Here is a 24783-nt window from a genome sequence, read left to right as displayed (position 1 = left end):
TTATAACATGTCCTTTCAATATCTACCAGGTGTACAACATTTTATCATTAATTCTCCATTTCAAATGCCCAAGTGGTTAATGAATTCACTGCTGCAAAATTAATAGCCAGCTACGGTATTACTAGGAGTAGCTTTTAGGATGCTGTAGACACCTCAAGGTGGAACTGCAACTTTGTTTTACACTCAGGAAAAGAGATTTCTGCCTTACATTTACACAAAACTAATTAATACTAGATTTCAAAGAGCAGAATCTTGTTATGCTATTTTATGCAGCATATTGAACGTGCCTATCCAAAGTTCTCAACTGGATGAGCATGTGAAAATTCCTTTTCATGCATTGTAACAGTTCAGCAAACATAATCACAAAAAGAGAGAATAGAAAGAGGGTTTGTTTGTTTGTTTTGCTAGTACCTTCTTGCTTTACCTTTCTCACATAAATAGTCTGATTGATCTTGGATTGATGCCTACATAATCCTCTGGTCACAGGTGATATGGAGTGTACAACAATGTGTCAGGGTTCTTCCATTGACTCACTTGGTTAGCAGGTATCAGCGTAAAGTTACTGAAGTTCTAGCCAATGGTTGGAGGTGAGGCCCTTTAACTCTCAATATGGATATAATGGAGATAGAGAAGTGAAACAGGACGCAGCATATCCTGGAGGGACCTTGGGGCACCCAGTTCAGGAAGGAATCTGCGAATAAGATTTGGTTAGTTATTTAGTTATTTATATTACCATAGTGCCTAGAAGCCGCAGCCATGGACCAGAACCCTGTTGTGCTAGGCGCTGTACAAACAGAAGAAAAAGACAGTTTCTGGCCCGGAGATCCTATAATCTAAGGATAAAACAAGAGACAGCAGATGGCTATAGACAGATTAACAGGGGAGTACAAGGAAACAAACTTAGGCCTTGGCTACACTTACCAGCTAGTTCGACGGCTGGAAATCGAAGTTCTGGGTTCGACTTATCGCGTCTAGTCTGGACGCGATAAGTCGAACCCGGAAGTGCTTGCCGTCGACTGCGGTACTCCAGCTCGGCGAGAGGAGTACCGCGGAGTCGACGGGGGAGCCTGCCTGCCGCGTGTGGACCAAGGTAAGTTCGAACTAAGGTACTTCGACTTCAGCTACGTTATTCACGTAGCTGAAGTTGCGTACCTTAGTTCGAATTGGGGGGGGTAGTGTAGACCAAGCCCTACTCTTAATATTTATCGGAGAGTATGCAACAATCTAGGGACAATAGAGTCATCAGGAAAGGAATATTTAGAAAACAGAACGTATTACTTGCTGCTCCAAAAATTACAGGTTTCCATCCCTTGTACTAAAGAGGAATCTCTCTTGGCAGTAATATAGCTTATGTTTTCAGCATACCTAAGCACAACATTCCAATTCAGGGCAATAATAAGCAAACTAGTGTACATTACATACTGTTTATATACAAAAATATAGCTTCTCAAACATATTCTTTTATATATAATCTATTTTCTGATTGGCTTGTTCTGTTGTTTGTTATTTATGTTTCACTATTGCTGAGAAGCCCCCAACCAAGTTTGGGCCCCATTTTGCTAGGTACTGTACAGACAGACCAAAGCATTTACAATCTAAATAGGTCAGAGAGAAATAAAGTATTATTCCCATATTGCGATAAGGAATTGAGGCACAGACTGATAAAGTGATTTATGCCTGGTCACACAGGAAGTCTGAGACCATCTATTTATATTCTGTTATTATTCTTGAGTTGTGGAGAAAGCCAGTCCCTGTGTGGTTCAGTTAGAACACTAACTCTGGAACTGTATTCTTCGCTCAGAACAGGACTTTTTGGCTCTCTTCTCCATATTTTTTTCTCCCTCTGGATCATCTTATTACTACCTATCTTTAACTTTGGACCCATGTAGGTGACTTCTAGCTCATTATCTCCTTTGGCTCATTTTCTGATCCCACTTGTTCCCATCTGTCTACCTCTCTTGCCTTTGTCCAGGCTGCACTATAATTCCTACTCTTGAATATGAGTTGTACTTAATTGCAAACAAGATTAGAAATTCTAGTCATTTTTAATTATTTCATTTTTATGGGCTTCCTGCATCTCTGTTTTCTACATTCCAGGAAGTGCAAAATGAGTTGTAAAGCTAGACCAAGATTCCTTATGAAATAGGACAATGATGGCCCACCTTGACTGACTTGCATCTCCACACCCAACTCAGAATTGTCAACCTGATTTTCACAGTTCCTTGTGGTCTCACTCTACCTTTCCTCTAACTTTATATTCACTTAAATCCCATGCTTTTCCAAACTTGGCCCTTCTCTATCTTTTTAGCTGAGGCTCTTCACTGCTGAGAATCATTCTTTCAGTTATGGGGCCCCATCCATCTAGAACCTGTCCTTCATCCCCTCTTTGCTTCCGTCAGTAAATCAAAAACAATACACAGACACACATTAGACTTGAGTGGGACTTTACATTGGTGGACCAGTGTTTACAGGCTTTGTGAAATAAACAACTTTTAAAGTGGAGATTGAATAGAGGAGGAAGTTGTTTGGTCCACAAGGAAGAACTGGGATTCTAAGCTGAAATGTATTATATTTACATCATAAAATATTGCAGCATTATATCACGATATAATGTTTTAAATTGCCACTGTTAGGAGTGCATGAATACTACTCAAATGCTTTTCTCACTTTTGTGTGATGCTCTCATCCATAATAAAAACAAAGTACCAGTATTACTCAATGTTTATCGAATTTTCAGGTGGTCCCGATCAAAAATGTTTTGTGCAGATCAAAGACAAAAAATTTTGTCCAACAGAAAACTATGTACTGCATTGTTTGTCATATATATTGATTTATTTCTAAGTAGCTGCTTCCCACAACTGCCATTGGCCGGGAACGGTGAACCATGGCTACTGGAAGCTGCAGGAGGGCCCTGCTTGAGGTCAGCAAAATGTCTCACGGCCCGCAATCAGATTACCGTGATGGGCCGCATGCAGCCCACCACTGGGTTAGAGGAATTGCTAGAGCAGGATTCAGTATGCAAGAGTCGGGATCAAAATCAGGCTGGGGTCAGAAACCAGAGATCAGAGGTAATACCAAGCTGGAATTACAAGACAGGAATCAGTGTCAGAGTCAGGCTGGGATCAGAGACTAAAAATCAGGAGATGAGGTGAGGTCTGGAGTTCCAGCAGGCCTTGAAGTCTGTGGTTGCCCAGACAGCTTCCTGGGACACCCTCCGTGGTTAAATATCGGGCTTAGCCAATCAGAGGGCCATAGGGTACTGTCACTCTGGGTTCCATGGGCGGTACTTCCTGCAGTGCCTACTCATCACAGTGCTCCCTGGCTGTGGCCAGTGTTGGTGCTAGCCCATTGTGGCTCCTAAGCAGGAATATTTTGGGGCCCCACACATACTAATAATTAATAAGCCCCCCTCCCCCCGCGCTGCTTGGGCCCCTAAGCAATTGCTTAGTCTGCTTAAGTCTAGCGCCAGCTGTGGCTCTTCATAGGTCAAAAGAGGCCCGAATGGAAGAAGGAATTTATATAGAGTCACTAGCCAATCAGAAAGCAGGTCACTGAATGCAAGAAGCTGGCCCAGCCAAGTCCATGAATTCCCTAATAATTAAGGCCCTGCTTGAATCATGGGATGATTGTCAAATAATTGCAGCTGAGGTGGGAACAAGCCATGGAAAATCACAGGAAAATAATCATGGACCTTTATTAATTGCAGTAATTTGGAAAAGTCAGAGATGCCCTATTTATTTAAGAAAAATTTGCTGGAACAATATAAATGCTCAAATATTATGTTATGCCTGTTAATTTTTTTGATAACCCAACATTTTGCTGCAACTATATTACAGTCATTAATGCATGGGGCTGACAGCAGGGTTGACAGAGGGCTGCCAGTTGCACGGGAGCTGAGAGTGGGAGCCATAGCTGCCAGCCACCCAGGGCTGATAGCAGGAGCGCCACCATGTGTGGAGCTGACTGTGGGACTCCAGCCACCAGCCACCCTGGGCTGACAAAATTGCCATGGAAGCCTAATATTGTGGGATCTGCAATTTCCACAATATCGCAAATTAAGTAAGGCATTACTGATAATCCAGTGCATTGGTGTAGCATGACGACCAAGGCTGCTTCCTGAAACCCCAGTGGGCCTAGGTTTGAGACTGGGGTTTGAAACCAGGGTCCTGACATTATCCCACTCTGGGATGACCTCAGGGCACCGCAGGCTTCGGTTTATCTGGGTATGCCCTATGGAAGACATTCACTTTTCCAGGGCTGTGTACATGGTGAGCTGGTTCACGGGTCTGCTCTTTCCCAATCGATGTGGGTACCACAACTTTCCTCTGCATATCTGGGAATGTAGGATCTTGTGGATGAGATACTCTTCTTGTCCCTGAATCTGAATTGATGGGAGGGCTGTTTTGGGTTAGGGAAGGGATTGTCAGAGAGGGGTTTAAGGAGGAAAGCATGAAATACAGAATGCATGTTCAGGGATGGGGAAAGCCAAAATTTGAAGGTTACTGGGTTGATTTGTCTGTATATCTGGTAACGACTTACATATTGGTGATCTAGTGTGCGGATGGATTGGCCAGTCTTGAGATGATTACCTGATAGCTGCATCTGCTGTCCCACTATGAAAATGGGTCCCTAGTCTGAAGTAATGTGGTCTGGGAGGCCATGGTGGTGAGATGACGTGACAGGTGGTATCCTCAGCGGTGGGGAGTTGTGTGCAGGGAATGAAGTGCACCATCTTTCTAAGCTGGCCCACCACTGTTAGGATAGTACGTCAACCTTTGGATTTGGGGAATTTGACAATGAAGTCCATGGTGATCCAGGCCCAAGGCCTTGCAGGGTCTCAGCAGCTATTAGCATGCCAAAGAATTTAATTTGAGGTACCTTTATAGGGACACAGGTGTGTCACATGATCTGACAAGTCCTTGAAAGTAAAGAAGTCTGTCCTTCTGTGTGACTTCAACCCGGGGGGTTGGTATCAGGGGTTAGGAGCCTCTGGGCAAAAGAGTCATCTTGAAAAGCAGAATATGTGGTTGCCATTGAATCTGATAGCAGTGATCCTCCGAGGAAGTGATGCTGTTTCAGAACACAGGGTGACTCTACATCAGATTCCCTGGGGTCACTGGCATGCTCTTGTTTTCTGGAGAAGGTGTCTGCTTTTCCGTTCTTAGTGCAAGGGCAGTATGTGATGGTAAAAATCAAACCTTGAGAAGAAGAGAGCTAAGCTTAATTGTTGTTGATTCAAAGCTGTAGCAGAGCTCAAGCACTCTAGATTTTTATGGTTGGTATATACCTGCACAGGGTATTTTGTCTCTTCCAGGTAGTGCCTCCAGTTTTCATCTTGATGACCAGCAGCGCCTTATCTGAAATTGCATAATTACATTCAACAGGGGAGAGTTTTCATGAGAAATATGCACAGGGATCGAGCTCTTTCTGGAGACTCTCTATTTGGGACAACAACTCCCTGATGGCAACGTTGGAGGCATCAGTTTCCAGAATGCATGGCTGACTTAGGTCAGGATCCCTGAGGATGGGAGCAATGGTGAACATTTTTTTTTCAGGCATTCAAAAGCACGTTGGGCTTCTGCCATCCAGAAAAAATGTGTGGATTTTGACCAAGGAGGTTATGGGAACCAGATTTTGAGAGTAATCCCATATAAAGTGCCTATAAAAGTTTGCAAATCTAGTGATGCATTTGATTTCCCAAATGTTTCAGGTCGTTGCCTGATCAAGGCTTACTTCTACCTTCCAGGGATCCATGCGGACTCCTTTGGACTCTACAGTGGGTTAATTGAAGATAGTCTTCCAGTTTTTCATAGAGTCCATGTTGGCAAAGCCTTCCTAATACGTTGCTCGCATGCTGCTCATGCATGGGTTGATCCTCAGAATAGATTGAAATGTCATCTAGGTCAGCAACCACATAGTAATCCAACATATTCCACAAAACATCATTGATCAGGTGCTGAAAAGTGGCAGGCATGTTGGTAAGGCCAAAAGGCATCACCAGTTGCTCAAAATGGCCATATGTTCAAAACATGGTTTTCCACTCATCTCCTGGCCAGATCCTGACTAGATTTTAGTCTTCCCTGAGATTCAGCTTGGTGAATGTCCAGCTGTTCTTACTCAGAAGCTCCATGATCAGGGTAGTAGATATCGATTTCACATTATGATTTTATTCAGGGCACGGTAGTCAACACACAGCCTCAAAGATCCATTCTTTTCTACAAAGCAGACAGGGGCCCCAGCTGGGGAGGTGGACTATGGGACAAAACCTTTTTTAGATTCTCATGAGTATATTCCTTAAGAACTTCCAGTTCAGGCTCAGGTATAGAGTATACTCTCCCAAACAGTATCTTAGCACTGGACTGCAAGTCCATCAGGCAGTTGTAGTCACAACAGGTGGGCAGGATGTCTAAACCTTCTGTTTTTCGAACACATCTGCAAAATCCTGATATCTCATGGGGAGAGAAACAGCTGACCCTAGAAGTAAGGAAGCCCATTTTGCTGCTTGACCCCTCCACCACACCTGAAGCCTGGGGGGGTGTCTGGCTGGGGATTTTGAAAGCTTCAGCTTGGGGGCCAAACGGCAGTTGGTTCAGCAGTACTCCAAGCTAAACATCACAATTTGCTGCTGGCAGGAGATATTTGGGTCATGATTGGCCAAGCCGGGGATTCCAAGTATGACAGGAAAGTCTGGGGACCAGATTGCCTAAACTGAAGAGTTTATGGTGGTCACCGATTACTGCTTCCTTCAGTCAGGAAACCACTGTTCTGGGACCTAGACGCAAACAGTGAGCCATTGACTATCTTGACCAGGTTAGTAGCAGCCTTGGGCTGTATGGGGAGACCAGGTACTTGGGTTACAGTGGTATCCATGAAATTATCACCTGCCCTAGTCAAAGCCCACTGGACGGGAACAGCTTGTCTGGAATTCTAAACTGAGAATGGTGAAGGTTTTTCAAGGCTTCCCAGGGAGGGAATCCATTGAAATGGTGGCAGCGGAACCAGAGCTAAAATGGTAGTTAAGCTTAGAAGTTTTCATGAAGGCCCCTATATTTGTACCCTAAAGTTCAAAGTGGGGATACAGCCTGGATGATCTCAAGGTGGTGGGGCAAATGCCTAGAAGACCTTGCCCGGTGGAGTTTTCTATGTAACCCAAGCTTAACCCCTTCTTATTGAGGCTGGGCAGGAGTGTTTCCCAAAGCTACACAGTTCGTGGCTTTTGCCAGGCAGATACCATGTGGCCCATGTAGCCTCAGGAAAAAATCATAAATTCTCTCATCACCAGCGTTTCTGTTCAGAAGGATCCAGACGAACTCATGCCAAGTCCACCTATGTGGGCTCAGGCTGGGGGGTTGCAGGTGGAGCCTGGACATGAACTGGATCCTCTCTCCTATCGTGTCGCCACTCACTAAGCTGAGTGTCATTCAGAATACAAAGTTCAATAGAGGTGTCAAGTCCTGTGGAGGGTGTTCATGTGGGCTAGTTCATCTCATATCTCATTACTCAAGCCTGTCTGAAATTCATGTACCTGGGCCAGTTCATTCCAAGCCATATCTGCTGCCAGGCATTGGCAACAACCCACATATGACGCTGGTGATCCCGGCCTGACAGAGCCTCCATAAGGCAGCCTCCACAATGAGGGCCTGAAAGGGATCATTGAAAATCATTCCAAAAGCCTTCAGAAAGGAGTCCCAAATAGCCAACTGAGGATGATCCTGCTCTAACAGAGGAGATACCCACTCCAAGGCTTCATCAGTGAAGAGGCTAATGACCAGGCCTACCTCAGCCTGGTCCATCACATAGACATGGGGCCTCAACATAAATAGGACCCTGCACTGGTTTATAAAACCACAAAACTTGCTGCACATACCACCATAATGCTCCAGTAAAGGTACCATGGGCTCTGATACTGAGGGGCTGCAATCCATGAGGTTGGACAGAGCATTCCCATTTGCATCTCTATGATCCATTTCTGAAGGATGAGGGACTTGATGTTCTGGTGGGCACCAGCAATGCTGCCCGTGTGGTTTCCATGCCCCTTTCCTTGGAGCAGGAGCAAGACCAGGAGGAGATCAAAGGGTAATGCTGTAATGCTTAGGAGTCAGGCGGGTCAAAAGGAAGTCCTGATCAGTGGTCAGAATTTGTGCAAGAGGTCTGATCGCCAGGAGATCCAGTCCAAGGGGAAGAGACAGCAAGGCGGCTGACAGAGTCAGGCATAGCAGCAAGGCAGGGTCAGGTGGGTCCAAGCAGCAACTAGTGGGAAAAAGCTTGTTGCTCAGACAAGGCCGGAAGGGAAGCAGGAAGTTTATATATAGTTACCAGCCAATCAGGACCAAGACCACATGGCCAATCAGGAAGCGGTTTGCAGAACCCTGGTATCCAGCCCACCCAAGACTGTGAATTTGCTGGTAATCCAGTGCATCAACGTGGCATGACAGCGACAGCTGCTTCCTGAAAACCTAGGTGGGTCTGGGGTGAGACCAGGGTCCTGACAACAACACAGAAGTTTCAGCCCAAGGGATGGGAGCACTTGAAATGGCTTTAAGTCAGTACAGTCCCTCCTGGTACTGAGCTGATCCAGGGGGCAGAACAGGGCTTTTAGAGACCTTTTACACCATTACCTCCCTTTTACACAGCATAAAAGGGTCAGGAACATGGAGAGGCTGTCATCCCAGACATCATCATATCAATCTAATTTTAGGCCTAGACATTTGCAAGCACTGCAGAACTCAGATCTGAAATAGTTTAATATAAAACCTGATGTAATCTGCCCTTCCAATTCTAACTATGAGGATTTTTAAAGTTTGCCATTTCATTACTAAGATATTTTTTAAGCTACTCATTCTTTCCTGGATGTACAAAACCACAAAGTTTTGTGTTTCTGTAACCCACACACCTCCTGGGTGTGGTGTTCTGTCCCATCTAATGGCACTGAGACCACTTAAAGAAAGAGCAATTAACGAGTCTGCTTTACAGCCTTAGTTAAGAGACAGTTGGCTTTTAGCTCATGGGGTAGAGGCTCATGCACTAAGCTCCAGAGGTCTCTGGTTCGATCCTGCCCACTGACAACCAGGGTCTGTCAGAGTTACATTTTCTCTGGCTTTCCCAAGGAAGTTAAAAAAACATTCCCAGAATTATGCTGTCATCAATGAAGCATGTGTAAAAAGCATTTTTTGTTATGATAATAACACTAATTAGCCTTAAATATTCCATATTAAATTCAACAATATTAGAGAGAATACAAGGTAAAAATAAGTTTGCCAAATGGAAAAGAACAAAACGAGTAGGGAGGGAGCATTAGAGTAGTTTCGAAACACAAGTGAGGGCTCAATTTGGAACTGTGGTTTAATCAGGACACTGGATTTGTTGAGCCTGCTGCACAGGGTGGCGGGTAGGGGGCGGGAAGAGTTCAGAGGGCATGTTCTGTTTGATCTATCCAATGTGTAAACTAGAGAGGTTTTGGTAAAATGAAGTTGAACTTTAGGCAATCACAGATAATTTGACTAATTTCAGCTCATGGTGATATTAGAACTGGCATTGGCCTCCATTCCAAATATAGCCTTTTTGCAGGGGTTCTCAAACTGGGGGTCGGGATCCTCAGGGGGTCACGAGGTTATTACATGGGGGTCGCAAGCTGTCAGCCTCCACCCGAAACCCCGCTTTGCCTCCAGCATTTATAATGGTGTTAAATATATATATAAAAAAGAGTTTTTAATTTATAAGGGGGTTGCACTCAGAGGCTTGCTGTGTGAAAGGGGTCACCAGTACAAAAGTTTGAGAACCACTGCTTTTTGTGTATAATCTGGAATTCTCATAAGTGAGAATAATTAAACTGAAATGCATAAGTCATTTGCTAGAGGAATCTAGAGGATGGAATGTACAGAAATATACAGAAAGGTAAATAATCACTCTATGAATTCACAATTTACAGAGAAGGGACAACTAGAATCCAAATAGCATCTTGTGCTCTTTCTGCATATGTAAATATACATGAACATCATCATGCTCCCTCTTTCCTGTACCTGTTCTTCCAGTTACATGGTACCCCACTCCTCCTGGAAAGAATAACTTTATGTATACAAATAACGAACATTTGCCAAACTCTATGCAATCACAGTGTTTTTATTTTCCCAACTAGCTGACTTCCTAAATCTAGGAATAAACATGTATGCTAGTTTAGAGAAGTTACTAAATGCTGTGGTCTTACATAAAGAAGACCCCTCCCATGCCCCCAACATAGTCTCTTGCCCCAAACTCAAACCTGTTCAACTGAGGATGGGAGGACATAAAATAAGCAAAAAATGTTGGAATCCTCATAATTCTGAGAAGAAAGTAGAAGCCCCCCCAAAATGGAAAAGAACTCTGCACTTCTACCAATAATAGTCTCTGTAAATAATGCATGGCAGGCACCCAATTTTTAGAGCTGGTTGAAAATTTTCTGACAAAATTATTTTCAGTCAGATCTAATCAAAATGTTTTGTGGAAATGTATTGGTTTCAGCAAAAATTTCATCAGGAAGGTTTGTCAGGTCCAGTATGGAATTGAGAAAGTGAGACCCTTGAATAGCCATTACCTGTTGATTAGGGCACTCACCTGGGATGTGACAGACAAAGTTCAAGTCTTTGCTCTGATTCAGGCAAACCAGGGGCTTGAACTTAGGTCTGCCATATCCCAGGTGAGTGCCCCAAACTCTAGGCAATTGGCTGTTCATGGAGAGAGAGATCTTGTTTTTTTTCATGAAAAATTTTAAAAGGCCACGTTTTTGTTTAACATTGGGGCAAAACCAAATTTTTAAACCTTGAAATTTTCATGAACTGGAACTGTTGTTTTCCAGCGATCCCTACCTTTTATTGGATGTAGGTTTTAGAGTACTTAGAAGAATCGGGCTTTAAATAGAAAGCTGATCTCTTAGCAATGGTAGAACTATTGCTCTGCTTATAATAACATCCTTGTTTGTTTAATCCAGTTTGATGCTGATGAGTTATCCAATTAATAAAACCTTCATAAATGACTAGTAGAGTCAAGGGGTTCCCCTGCAATCAACCAAAAACTATTCTGCTGTTCTCAGGAACAGAGAGAGTAAAACAAAAACATTTCTGCCCATTATATAAAATAGCTTGTAATGAAGGAAGCAGGGCTGAAGTATAAATGAAATCTGGGTCTGCAAGACACCAACCCTATTTAGTATGGTTATTGGATGGTGTGCGGCCTATTAGACATGGAGGCAACACATTGAGCAATAAGGATAAAAATAAATATCAATCACTAATTTGGAATGAAATTCACCTCGTGCAGAGGGCCAACACGAGGCTTAATTCCCACTGTAGTCCTACTTAGGTCCTGTTTTGTGGCCTTAAATGGTGCATAGATCTTGTGCTGATCCTCTGCACAGGGATGAATTTCACTCTCGCAGAGCATGAACCTACCCGCATACTGAATAAGGCAGGAGTCATGTGGAAAAAAGTAGTATGCCGTTTTGCAATGTGTATTCCCAAGCGTATAGTGCTAAGTTTACACAGGCAACCTTAACTTTGGCATTGCCAGTTTTCTGAGGGCTTCATTTTGCAACTCTCAAATTCTTCTAATGTAGCTTTTTGCTATTGAAAGATAGAGAGGGCGACCAAATCATTCTGGAGATATAAACTATATATGGGAGTACAGAAGGAATCAATGCTTGTTTATGTAAAAAAGAAAGCATTTAGTAATCGCACTTCAGTAAAAATGAACAAGACAAGGGTGTCTCCCCGGGGATCACCATGTTTTGAGCCAGACCCATGATTTCTTTCCTGCTTCTGTCTCCACCGAAAGGAAAAGGAGATATTTTTAAATTTATACAAGAAGAAATGATGATTATACATTTCTTAATATAACCACTACCCTCACTGCTTTGCGAGATAAGTCCTGCTTTTCACAGTATTGTAAGTTTTAGTGAGTTCCCTTTTGGTATTCTTATTTTGTTATTTTTAGTTCAATAAGGATATAGAAAATTCTAAAAAGACAGGTAATATTGGAAAGAATGGAACTTGCTATATGCAAGATAGTATGTTCCTTCATAATTCAGCAGTGGATGTTCCACGTTCCTTGCTCCATCTGGGCAAGGTCAATTCGTTTACCATTTAATGCAGTAGCATCTTTCTATAAAGCATTATCCAGAGCTGTGTGACTCCTGTGACCCACTACTTCCTTATCATCTAAGCCTCATTCTCCAAACAACTCATTGATGTTCTGCATCATGTGTTTCTATGGACTATGCTAATTCTCCTGATGGGGTATTGAAAGGCAGTGTCAGCTGTGTCATCGAAGCCCTTCCTCATTCATTTACTCCTGTGCAAGTACCAGACAGCTCCCCCTTGTCTCTGCAAGCATCTGTTTGACCTAAACAAGCCTGAAGATTGCAATAGCTTTCCACTCTTAAAAATGAATGGTTATAAATCTGCCAGCATTCATCAAGAAGAGTTTAGACGTGTCAGAATAGCTTTTCAAACAAAATACTCAGACATGTTGACTGTTTCCCCCAGTGGAGTGGGAGTTACAGCAGCCCTAGAGCAGTGGTCTCCAAACTTTTTTGAGCACGCACCCCTATCAGTAAAAAAAATTTTGAGCACGCACCCCCTGCCACGCCAGCTCTACCTCGGACTCCCACCTGAACTGCCAAAGCGCAAAAAAAAGCCACTCAGATGAAGCAAAAAAAAAAAAAAGCTCCTCCTGCCGCGCACCCCCAAGGATCCTCTTGCGCACCCCCTGGGGTGCATGCACCCCACTTTGGAGACCACTGCCCTAGAGCTGCAGAAGCAGCAGTGAAGCAGTTCATGGTGGGTGGGTGTGGGTGGATGGGTGTGTTTCTTTCCCCAAAGTCTGTATTCATTGCTAGGTCAGAGCCTGGTTACTCAAGCCACAGGATTTGGCTCTTAATGCATATACATAAATGTACTAGAAATATGGTTAAATTATTGGAACAGATGATGAACAGAATCTCCTGCTCAGAGTGCTATCTCTGTGTTGTGAATATGTAGATAGAGATAGAAATACATATACACACTGACACACTGCTAACTGAGAGAAAACAGATGTAAGGTGCAATTAGTATTTCAATGGTTTTCACTATAAAGTGTGAATTCAGAGACTTGCTTTTCTGCAAATTAAGTATTTACTCCAAGAATAGGAAATTCTATAAGCCTGCTATTTACTGCGTATACTTCTTTGTTAATAAGGAAATTTACCGGAAGCAAGTTATTACCATTCGTTAGGCAGATTGTAATCTGTTTAGAAAATAAAATACATAACATCTGCATTTGAAAGGTGTGCTCCCAGAAGACTCCAGTAATGTATTATACGTTTTGTTAAAAATCAGATCAACGTGAGGCTTCTCTCAAATTAGCTGCTCATTAATGACTGCTGTTATACTCTCACTTCTGTGTGCAACTCTCACAGGGGAAAAGAGGGGCAATGCTGCATGATGGCTTTCACCTTATACATCCCTCCCTTCATTTAGAACTCTGTGTACTGAAGTCATTTTAAAACCTGATGTCTCAGTAAGTTCCCTTATTAAGTGTGACTCCCAATCATTTCCCACAGATGGAAATCTTCTGCTCATCTTCTGCTTTCTTTTTTGTTGGCATTCTTGGAAAATTTGTGATGCTCCCAACTATTTAAGGGGCCTGACTGAACATTCCTTCTGTCTTATTCACAGAAGTTGTACACAGGGTTGGTATACAATCCTGTGCATTCATTCTCTCGCAGCCACTTTTGTTATGGACCAGACCTCCCACTCCTGCAAACTGGCCCAAATACATAACTACCATACGTTTCTTACATTATTCCAGTAGTTGTAGGAATCTTCAAAGATTTCTAGCAAGCAGTTTTGATTGTGTAATCTCTTTAGGGGAGTCATTTGCCCGTAGAGCTGTTTTAATAATTGATGAATAAATATGATCAGATCAATTCATTGTCTCTCATAGGGTTATATTAATTGTTATATGTGAACTACAGCTGGTTTAATTGTCAAAATGTTTGCAAATCTCATAATGTTTATTCATCCAAAAAGTACATTACTTGTTCCATTGTGTGTCGTTTGATCTCCTCTTTCTAAAAAGCTGACCTCTTGCAAGGCAACAGAAGCAATAACATGTGACTGTGGTGATCAGTCACACACCAAGAATAGCAATAACCAAAGTGAACTGTTCACATAGAACTCATAGGCTTAAACTTCTTTGTATAAATTATTTGACAACTGCTATGAAAAAAGAATACAGACTCAGATTGTGAATGATTTGCAAAAAGAAAATTAAGCAACCCATGTATCATAACGTAATACAGTGCCTGTCGTAAAAAAGCTGACATTTATGAACACTTCATAATGCAGTTAGCACAATAATTTTTATTAATATAGGGCTACACTCTGGCATCTGTTGTGATTTTAAAGGCAATTACTGTAAAGTAGTAAAATAAATTATTTAGCCCCCAAGCATGCTTAATAATTATAAAAATAAGTTTTCACTTTGTTTGCCTTTAAACCGCTAACGAGTAAATAGGACTGCAATATATTCACACATCTGTAATAGTGCACTGTGGATAATTAATAGTGGAACTGTGATAATAGATCTAAAACAGTGTTTCCCAAACTTGGGACGCCGCTTGTGGAGGGAAAGCCCCTGGCGGGCCAGGCCAGTTTTGTTACCTGCTGCGTCCGCAGGTCCGGCCAATCGCGGCTCCCACTGGCCGCGGTTTGCCACTGCAGGCCAATGGGAGCTGCTGGAAGCGGCGGCCAGCACATCTCTCGGCCCACGGTGCTTCCAGCAGTTCCCATTGGCCTGCAGCGGCGAACCATGGCCAGTGGGAGCCGCGATCGGCCGGACCTGCAGACGGGGCAGGTACACAAACCGGCCCGGCCCGCCAGGGGCTTTTCCTACACAAGCGGCGTCCCAAGTTTGGGAAACACTGATCTAAAGCATGACAAAAAAGGAACTTACCTTGCATGATGGTATTACCACAATACTTGTAAAAACATTACTGACTGGTCTCTTCACAGGAATTTCTTGCTAAAAGTTCTTTGAGAAATTTGTCACCTTCTAATCCAAAATGTAATTGGATTGTAGCTCCATAAAAATGTCCTCTGCCAGTGCCACCAACCAGAGAAGGCCATGGTGCACTCTACCAGTCAAAAAGGGGGACATAGTCAACATGGAAGGCCCTCCTATAAAAGCACATTGGATTTCCCAGCTATCTTACTTAGGGTACATAAAAGAACTGATTTTAGATATCCAGTAGTTAATGCAGCCTTGTTGTAATGTAAGTGAACCCTGCTGCATTTCACAAAGTCCAAAGAGTCAACTTATTTCTGGTAAAATGTCAGGAAAATTAAGCATTCTCCTTAGATATCCCAGTTGACATCCTGAACCCAGTTATGTGAGATTTCAGAGTGCAATACAATGGTGCAATACAAAAACAGCAGATTCCACTCCTATGGAAGGACTTCTCCTAACCCTTCCTTCCCAGCAGACCCAAGACCATGTGAATATTATTTTAAATGTTGACGATATTACATAATGTTTTAAAACAGGATCAAAGATGAAAAAGTTTCCCTTTTCTGTCCCACTCACTCCCCACCCCCACAAGCAAACCCCCCTGCTCCCTCCCCCCAAAAAATACCCCCCCACACACAATCAAGATCAGCCTGTAGTGTGCAGAAGTAAAGTGGATTTTTTTTAATATACCTGATCAAAATGGATTGTTAGTCATGCGAGTTTTGAAATCTGCCTTTTTTTACTACTTGCAATTGCAGCAGGGTAAATGTTCCTTATTTCAGACAGTAGATTATGTAAGAACTCCTATAGACTTCAATACTTAGGTTATTGTCATATGAGCTGTTCTCCTTCCCCTCTCTCCTCCTCCGCTTTGGCATACAGAATAGCTTGCACAATTGCTAGTTGTGAAATAGTACTATCAAAGAATTTAAGGACAGAATGCAGCTCCATGTGGAGCCCCAGAGCATTTCAGTGTTATACCTATTGGGAGATGCTTTTTTTCTTTGAGAAGACTGGAGATGAACTAAAAGGGCCTATCATTCTTTCCATCCAGGATTTCTGTTAATAGCTCCCTTCCTAGTTGGGGTAGTTGTTCTTTTCTGTTAATTCAACCCTGGTGATCTGCTATACGCTGAAGTGTAAAAGCGGAACTTCCTGATCTTGTCTCCTCTTCCCATCCTAGGTGTTCTCTTTTGGGGGAAAAACATTCTCCCTGAAAAGAGATGGGTGAACCTCACCAATTAAATTACATTTTGGCTATATTAGTAAAACTAGATTATATTCACAAACCTTTTTATTCTGTGTAGTTTAAATCTAGGTGCACTTTCCCAGAGTGATTAAATTTAAAAAGCAAAACTTGTTTGTATATGTATATGTGTGTGTGTGTGTGTGTGTGTGTGTGTGTGTGTGTGTGTGTGTGTGTGTGTGTGTGTGTGTGTGTGTGTGTGTGTGTGTATAAAAATACATACAGCATATAGTAAAATAGACATGGTATCTATTTATGCCAGCCTGGCTTTTGAAGCAGCTGTTTTAACCCTAATTATATAATTTTACTATATGCTAGTATTTTCCCCTCTAAGAACACAGACCCAATAAGTTTCAAGAGTGTGATGATGTTTGAACCCACACTAACATCATATGTTTAAAAGTCAGGTAAAATGAAATGGCCTGTCCCTATTTCTGACTTCACAATACTGGGTCTCCAGTTGGGAGAGTGAAATGAGCCAGATCTCCTTATGTCACCACTTCTGCTCTTTCATAATTAGCTGTCGGTAGGACATGTTTGTGTATGCCCTGTACGTTCAGGGGGTTGGGGTGGATCCCTCTCTCCTCCCCCCTCACTCCCATGACCTTTCCCAGTGCTTGCCAAATGGGCTAATCCAGGTTAAACCAGACTACACTGAGGAAGTAGATATATATTAGTTTATTTTATCTTCTTTTAATTGGTCTTCATTCTGTTTTTTTAAAGTGTCTATGCAAAGTGAAAATGCAAAACAGCACACTCCTACATAGCTTGTGTGCACCAGAAACTGAAATCTCTGAAGGATCATAGTATAAAACCAAAACAGTGCCATGTCCTTGGGCTCACACATGCATGCAGACAAGAAAAGCACTGTAGTGCTAAAACCTTATGAAAATCTTGCCATATTTGCTATTTTCTCTTGTATCAAGATTGCATGCTGGTATTTCTAATATACTAATATGATATGGAAATAATGGCACGTCACAGTTCTTTCATCATATTGTATCACTGCTTTATCATATTAGGCTAATACACTGCGAGAGTTGATAGAACCTCTCCATGCCAAATCGGATCCACTTCTCTTGGCACTGAACTGATTGGACTCAGATTGATAAACTAATGATTAGAGAATTTAGATCGGAGAGAATTGGCACGACGGAGACTCAACTTCAGCCTCTTGCAAGCAACCTAATGGCCTCCGTTCAGAAAGTTTAATTCTTCTTGAATAACTTTGATGTTTATAAAAGAGAACAGACATTTTAAAGCATAGACAACCAAATGTCTGGATATGGGGACTCCAGGAAAGTGTTAAAGGGGCAGACCTATTACCAGTCTTTTGAAGAATGCATCCTTTCCACAATGGGACTAGGCACAAAATCATATCCTGTCTACATGGAGCGCAGTTGCAGAAAATACTGCCCCCTGCATAGGAGAACAGAAGGGGAAGAGGGTCATGGCAGGGGAAGGGCTCTGATGACACACATTTGTGTTCTGCAGACTTCAAGGAATTAAAGAGGGATCAGCTATGGTAACTATAAAATCCTGTTGTTTATATGGACTTCAGTGACTTCATTCAGGCAAAGCAGAGAAAGCTAATATAACTTAAGGTACTTCACATAAGTGAAGGAAGTTAACTTGCTGTATCATACTAAATTAAGTGTATTCTTCCAAGTCAAGGTGTGTACCAACTATTTGGAGACTTAATATATGTTTAATGATTTATAATGAATTATCAGAGGGCACACTGAAACTGATTTGGATGACAGTGATGGAGAAGATACCTCATGCTGGGATTTATTAGACTCCACAGATACAATCTACAAATCCTCTTTATCTTCTAGGACTTACATTTGAGTGATGCTGCCTCACAGAACAGGCGTCAAGTATTCTCTGTATAGCACTCGCACTCCATGGGGTTGTTTTGGGGCCAGTATTTGTCTGGATGTCACTCAAAGTAGATTCCAATATTGTTATTTATCATTATGTTCTGGCTCCCCTATGAGTTAATGTTTGCCTCTATCTCTGTGATTAGAATGTGGATTTTCCTTTATATATTTGGCTACGGGTGTATTGTAATAATGTTAATGCTAATTACTTGATATTTCATATTATCTTATGGAGAGATACTTTTAAAAATGTATTTTGAAATGTTTTCCTTCTGTTGGCTCAATGTATGGTATTGCATTCTGTTAATACCAATAAAATTATATATATATATATAGTTATATATAAATATTTCCCTTTTATATATAAGTAGACTATGCTTTTTTCCTCACAAATAAGAATTGTGCAGTGAATAAAATTGCATCTCTCTGCTTTATAGCAGTAACAAAACTATAATAGTTTTAATATTAATTTTATAAAATAAAAATCCTGTATACTATGACGTATATGCTAGTTGGATATTCATCAGTATGCATATTGTGTTTCCATTTAACATTAATGGGCCTGTCACAAGTCAATCTATATATTTAACAACATAGTTTTGACATCTTTAATTGTTACCAATCAAGAAACTGAACATGCCTATTATAGCAAAGTATGCCCACTGTTACTTGTTTACAAAATTGTACATTGATATAGTTTTTGCCTGTTGACCAAACAGATGAACCCACCGTGTTTTTATTAATTACGTATCCTTAGGAATTGATTTTTAAATATAATTTACTGCTCTTTCCAACACTTGACAAAGGCAGAATTCATCTCTTTATATAATGTTGCCTTTGAAATACTTGCCTCTGCCAGTGTCGATAAATCAGTGCTAAGCGCATAAAGATTCTGCAACCTGAAAGATTTATTGTTAAAACCTTGCTGGAATGCCCTGCAACCTGAACCAGTCCTTTGCATCCTGTCATTAAACTCCAGAATTAGTTAGAAATGAAATGTTTTGGAAATGAATTAGAGTACCAGAAGCCAAGATAAGAATCTAAAATGTCCTTTGGCTGCCATTTTGGGTTCCACTGATGGCTCATTTACTGCTTTTGCCAAAGGCCATAAGGAGCTAATATATCTGCCCCACTGTGCATTTTAACTTCAGCTTCATTTTTTCCTCTCACAGACTGTATTGAATGAGCATTACCATTTTTGAGAGGGATTCCGAAGGGCTGCAATTAGCAGCCCATGACATTAATTGCATACACATTTGTCAAATATATTTTCTGTATGCCTTAAAATAAAGTTTGGAAAATGGCAGTTAATGTTTTTTTAATGAAGACCGTTGATTTATTAATTAGATTAGGGTTTTTTAAGGTATTTTCTGCTTAATAAAAATATCTATATTACTCATTGGCAAATTACCCAGCTTTGCCTCTGCATACCCTTTGTCCATAAGCTCTGTTACTCCGTTTCCTGTGGGAATGCACTCATGTATTCTTCCTAATGGATATGGGACAGATGTCTCTTCCATCATGATTATGGTACCAATTCTGGGAGAAAGTTTTTTGTTAAAGTGTACATGTTCCATGTTCAAAAGTTTATTCAGCATCTGGACATTTAATTGCATAAGAAATCTGTGGTAAAGAGTATATTGCTGTTAAATTTTTGTTGTTGTTTTAGGTTTTTTACCAAAGGTGCTATGTAGGAACCCAGTCCTAGGTGGTGCTTAGAGGAGAACAGACTACAGTGGTGTTGAGGGCACTCAGCACCTGACAAGCTTTACATCTTTCAATGTCATGCCTTAAATAAATAAAATGTAAATTAAGGTACAGATTAATTAGTCTGAGGTCTCATCAGTGCCTTTATCAGGTAATCTGCAAGAACATTGGCATATATGACATGTTTAAATAAAACCTATGAGTAAAATTTTCAAAAGGGCTTAAGTCCAATTTTCAGAAGTGCCTAAGACACTTTTGAAAATGGATTTGAGGCTCCGAAGTGAGTTGGACGCTTATGAAAATTGGACTTAAACTTTTTTGGAAATTTCACCCTGTGTTGTAGTTTCCAGGGAAGTAAAGCATAACAGATATGACATTTACGATCCCTGTGGAGTAGGGTTCCTGTTCTCAGCGAACAGGTGATGTACTAGGATTAGGTACTCTATCCAAACTTAGTTAGGTACCAACCCTACAAACCTTGACAGATATTGCTGTTGTACAAGAGTGAGTGTTGCTCGAATTGGACTGATGAGTAATGTAGCTATGTCCAACTGTCCCTACCATTTGTCATTTAACCTTTTGCAACGTTGTATGCCCTTACAGTTTAGGTTTATGAAAAGAATGTTTTGCTGAAGAAATAATTGCTTCCAAATGGTTGCTGCTGGACTAATCCATAGGGAAATCATTATCCATTTAAAAGTGTCAGTGCCCCCATCTATACAGTGACACAAACTGTCTCTCCAGTTGCACTGTCCCCTGAATACTTCACCTGTCTTTCAGGGTGGCATGGTTTTACTTTGTCCCTGAACTGTGGAGAATGAGAGGAAGCTTGCAGGGGAAATGGTAATGGTGAATGCAATGTTTATTTCACTTTAACAGTTTGCATCAAAATTAAACACTAATTTCAGCATGTAGCATAGAAAAGAAACAGGAAATTGACAAGAGAGCCTCTTTCATTATGTAAAATTTTCCCAGTGAGGCACTAAAAAAAACAGCAAATAAAAATTAAATTGACATTGCCGTATGGAAGATAATGTAAGTAAATCACTTAAACCAAATATTAAAGGATATATTTATAAATATTTCTCATTGCCAATAAATTCTGCTGCTAATCATCAGTTTCTTGTTACTGTTAGGAATTTTATTTTTATTTGAATTTTATTTTTTCTATGCACTTTTTGCACTCATTAGTACAGGCATACTTATGTGAAGTTCTGGAACATCCTTCTAATGGGAACAGTGGGGGCAAAACACCTAACTGGCTTCCAGACTGAGCTTGATAACTTTATGGAGGGGATGGTATGATTAAACTGCCTATAGTGGCATGTGGTCCATCTGTGACTGCTAGTAGCAAATTTCACCGATGGCCAGTGATGAGACACTAGATGGGGAGGGCTCTGAATTATTACAGTGAATTCTTTTCCGGGTGTCTGGCTGGAGGGTCTTTCCAACATCCTCAGGGTCTAACTGATTGCCGGGTCAGATTGGCAGAAACTCTGCGGGGTGTTTGCTTTTCTCTGCAGTGTGGGGCATGAGTCACTTGCTGATTTAAACTGGAGTAAGTGGTGGATTCTCTGTAATTTGAAGTCTTTAAATCATGATTTAAGGACTTCAGTAACTCAGCCAGGGCCTAGGGGTGCTGTGTGTCAGGTTCTGTGGCCTGCAATGTGCAGGAGGTCAGATAGGTGATCATAAAGGATCCTTCTGGCATTAATGCCTCTGAGCTGATGCATCACAAGCACTGGAAGTTAAATAGCCTGAGAATGTACGCTCTTCAGGGCAGGGATCGTATTGGTATGTGCTTGTACTGTGCCTACCACAATGGGGCTGAGGCCTGTAAGGTGTTACTTCAATACGATTCATATACCTCAGACCCTACAAAGATTAGGAATCTGGTTCTCCCCTTATTTACATCAGTTTTATAGCTCCTTTGATTTCAAGGAACCAATTTCACCAACAAAAAGAGGAGAATCAGGCCCTAGGTCTCAGATGATGAGTGTACCATTGAGCTCTGCTGTGCAGACTTTCTTGAGAATTTCCTCTTTGTCTTGAAGGTTACATAATAGGAGTAAATAGGACATGGCTATAAATCTCCCAGATACACTTCCTCTGCCCAGGAGGCAGTGGTGTAGCCTGTTACCTTAATACTCCAGTCCTCTGATTCTCCAGCTGCTAAAACTTACTCTGGAAATGTGTATTGCAGCTTGTTTTTAAGGGCAATCCTCCCATAATTCAGTGAGAATTCTAGAAAACTCTTTTCTACCCCCCAAACCCTTCTCAGTACACAGGCCTCTCTGAAGCACTCATTCATCTCTGCTTTGTTGACTAACTTAGTGGCAGCTCTAATGTTAAAACATTATATAATACACAGGTTAAGAAAAAAGTGTCGGTACATCTGGGTAGTGCTTAGATTATCCACAAATACAAGTTTTGTTTTAAAAGTCATAAGATACATAGAGTACATAATCAGCAATGAACCAAATTTAGGTGAATAAATTTAACAATAAAGTTGCGATATTAGCATCCTACTAATTTGAAAGAAGAACAAAAAGGAAGGGGATTGCAAGAAACAGAGAGGGCAGGAGAGGTAGAAGGCGAAAAGGGGAGGGAAGACGCAAAGAAAAGTGATCTGCAGAATTTCAAAAGAAGCCCAGAGATTAACACAGCTTGCATTTACCTTTGAAAAAGGGCTCATTTTAAGAAACAAAATAACATTCAGACCTTTATTTTACTGTAAGTGCAGAGAAGAAGGTGGTAAGTGATATAGGTTTCCTTTTGCACTTTAATAGAGGAATCTGCCCTAAATCATGCTGACCAGCTGATTAGCATTTGGTTTCCATGCAGACCAGAATTGTATCTCATTTTACCTCCTGCCTACTCTGTGCTGTACTTAAACAATGTGCCAATTGTTCTTTTCTCAGTAATCACCCATGGGAACTACACTGCTCTCCTACTATGAGCTGATTTTCCATCTAACTATGGCTTCCTTTATAAATGTGCTTCACAGAGATGACTTCATGTGCAAATGCAGTCTCCTCCTAAAATTTTACCTTCCGCTGGTTTGAGTGGTTCTCTTCGTTTGGTTTAGGGTATGACTACACTGCATCAAAACACCCGTGGCTGCCCTGTCAGCTGACTTGGGCTTTCCGGTGCTATCAAATTACAGTGTAGACATTCAGGATCAGGCTGGAATCTAGGCTCTGGGCCCTCCCCCTTGGCTTCTGCCCGAGCCTGAACATCTACACTGTAGTTTGATAGCCCCACAGCCCAAGCCCTGCGAGCCCAAATCAGCTGACGTGGGCCAGGCACAGGTGTTTTATTGCAGTATAGATATGCCCTTAGACTAAATCGAGAGAGAGAAAATATCCAGTTTTGTCTGCCAGTCTTCTGTCTAAATAGATGCAGAAACTATTTAAATTCCCGTTTCTTTGAATTATAAACTTTGATTTTTTCCCCCCCTTTATGTAATGTAAACTTATCTTAGGATCCCTGTCACGTGAACACTAACCCTTAGAGTACTGAAGGTGAATTTATGGTACCCTGGCATTTTGCACTAAAGCCTGGGCTACACTAGCGGGGGGGGTTCGAACTAAGATACGCAACTTCAGCTACGCTATTCACATAGCTGAAGTCGAAGTATCTTAGTTCGACTTACCTGGCCTCACGGTGGTGAGTTGACTGCCGCGGCTCCCCCGTCAACTCAGCTTACTGCTCCTGCCGAGGTGGAGTATGGGCGTTGATTCGCAGATCAATTTATCGTGTCCAGATGAGAAGCGATAAATCGATCCCCGATACATCAAACACTACCCGCCGATCCGTCGGGTAGTATAGACATACCCTGAAAATCTGAAGAATAGGTTACTTCTCTTCAGTGTCTCTTCCCATCCATCCAACCCAACCAAATCCCACCTTTTTACTCCTTATACCTTCTTGTTCTCCCTTCTCTAAACATGAGATCCTTCCCATTTCCCTGCTTTTTTCCCTCAGCCCTTCTTTTGTTGAGCACCAGAAGATGCTCCCAAGCAGAATGCTGCCTCACCCTGCTCACCTGTCTCCATGTTCTTTTTCTGATTGCCTTATTCATACTGGTCCTGCCCCACTCCAAGCCTGACATCCTGATGCTTCTGCTGGCTGACCAACTGAGCAAGGGTTCGGGAATTTTGAATAAGGGGATCAGGTATCATGTTTTAGGCCTTGTCTTCATTAGCAGTTCACGTGTTTGCTTACTATGTATTAGCTAAATCCCAGACACCTGGTGTTTATCTCAACCTGCTAACACATGTGACAACTACAAAGTGCCTTGTCTGCACTGGGATTTTACCTCATGTTAGTTACCATGTGTTAGCTTAACATGTGGGCAACAAACACCTTTTAGTGTGGTCAATGTCAAAAAGGCAAACAAGGAAGGAGGGAAATTTTTGCATGGGGGTGGAGGGAGGCTCAGGACTTCCTTTATCTAATATTCCCAACCTGCCCACTTACCTGTGCCCAGAAACCCACCCTTGTCCCTGGCATGGCACTCACTAGCAGCCACAAAAAGGTCTTAGAAGTTTTCATGAAGTCAGTTTCCAGGTGCTAAAGATGAATTGTCAAGGCTTTGCTGTAAAGTTCAAAGCAAATCATGTGAGATTTCCAGGGGGAGGTAGCTGTTTAATAATGTAATTAGTGCCTTTTTCTAATAAAATTACCTCCCCAAGATCCTGGGAAAGCTCAGCTGAGCTGGTTTCTCAGCCAGAGAGCGTGACCTCATCAAAAGGAATGAAAACAGGAGTTGAGATTTCAGTGGAGCACAGGGATTTCAGACTGATAATTTTCACCTTGCTCACTCTCTGACATAGAAACTAGTAAGGCTATAGCTCAACTTTCTCAGGGTTTTCAGGAGATGGTAATTTTGCTCAAGTGCATCGTTAATTAATTACAGGTGAGT

General features: G+C 41.7%; 1 protein-coding gene across 4 annotated transcripts in view; it reads left to right on the top strand.

Moving 5' to 3' along the window:
* CNKSR2 (connector enhancer of kinase suppressor of Ras 2) overlaps positions 1-24783 on the top strand; it is a 363733-nt gene that overhangs the window by 326752 nt on the left and 12198 nt on the right. Inside the window, exon 21 of one of the 4 annotated variants that reach the window (XM_034755478.1) lies at positions 17289-18605. The exons of the other annotated variants lie outside the window; for them this stretch is intronic. Within the exon in view, the coding sequence (XP_034611369.1) occupies positions 17289-17293 (5 nt within the window). The 3' untranslated portion in view covers positions 17294-18605. Of the gene's footprint in view, positions 1-17288; positions 18606-24783 lie in introns of those variants that run through there. 4 annotated transcript variants of the gene reach the window in all.

The sequence above is a fragment of the Trachemys scripta genome, chromosome 1 (assembly GCF_013100865.1).
Source record: "Trachemys scripta elegans isolate TJP31775 chromosome 1, CAS_Tse_1.0, whole genome shotgun sequence".
Taxonomy (NCBI): Eukaryota; Metazoa; Chordata; order Testudines; family Emydidae; genus Trachemys; species Trachemys scripta.
Note: the sequence above shows the minus strand (reverse complement) of the source record. Positions and strands in the feature narration are given on the sequence as shown.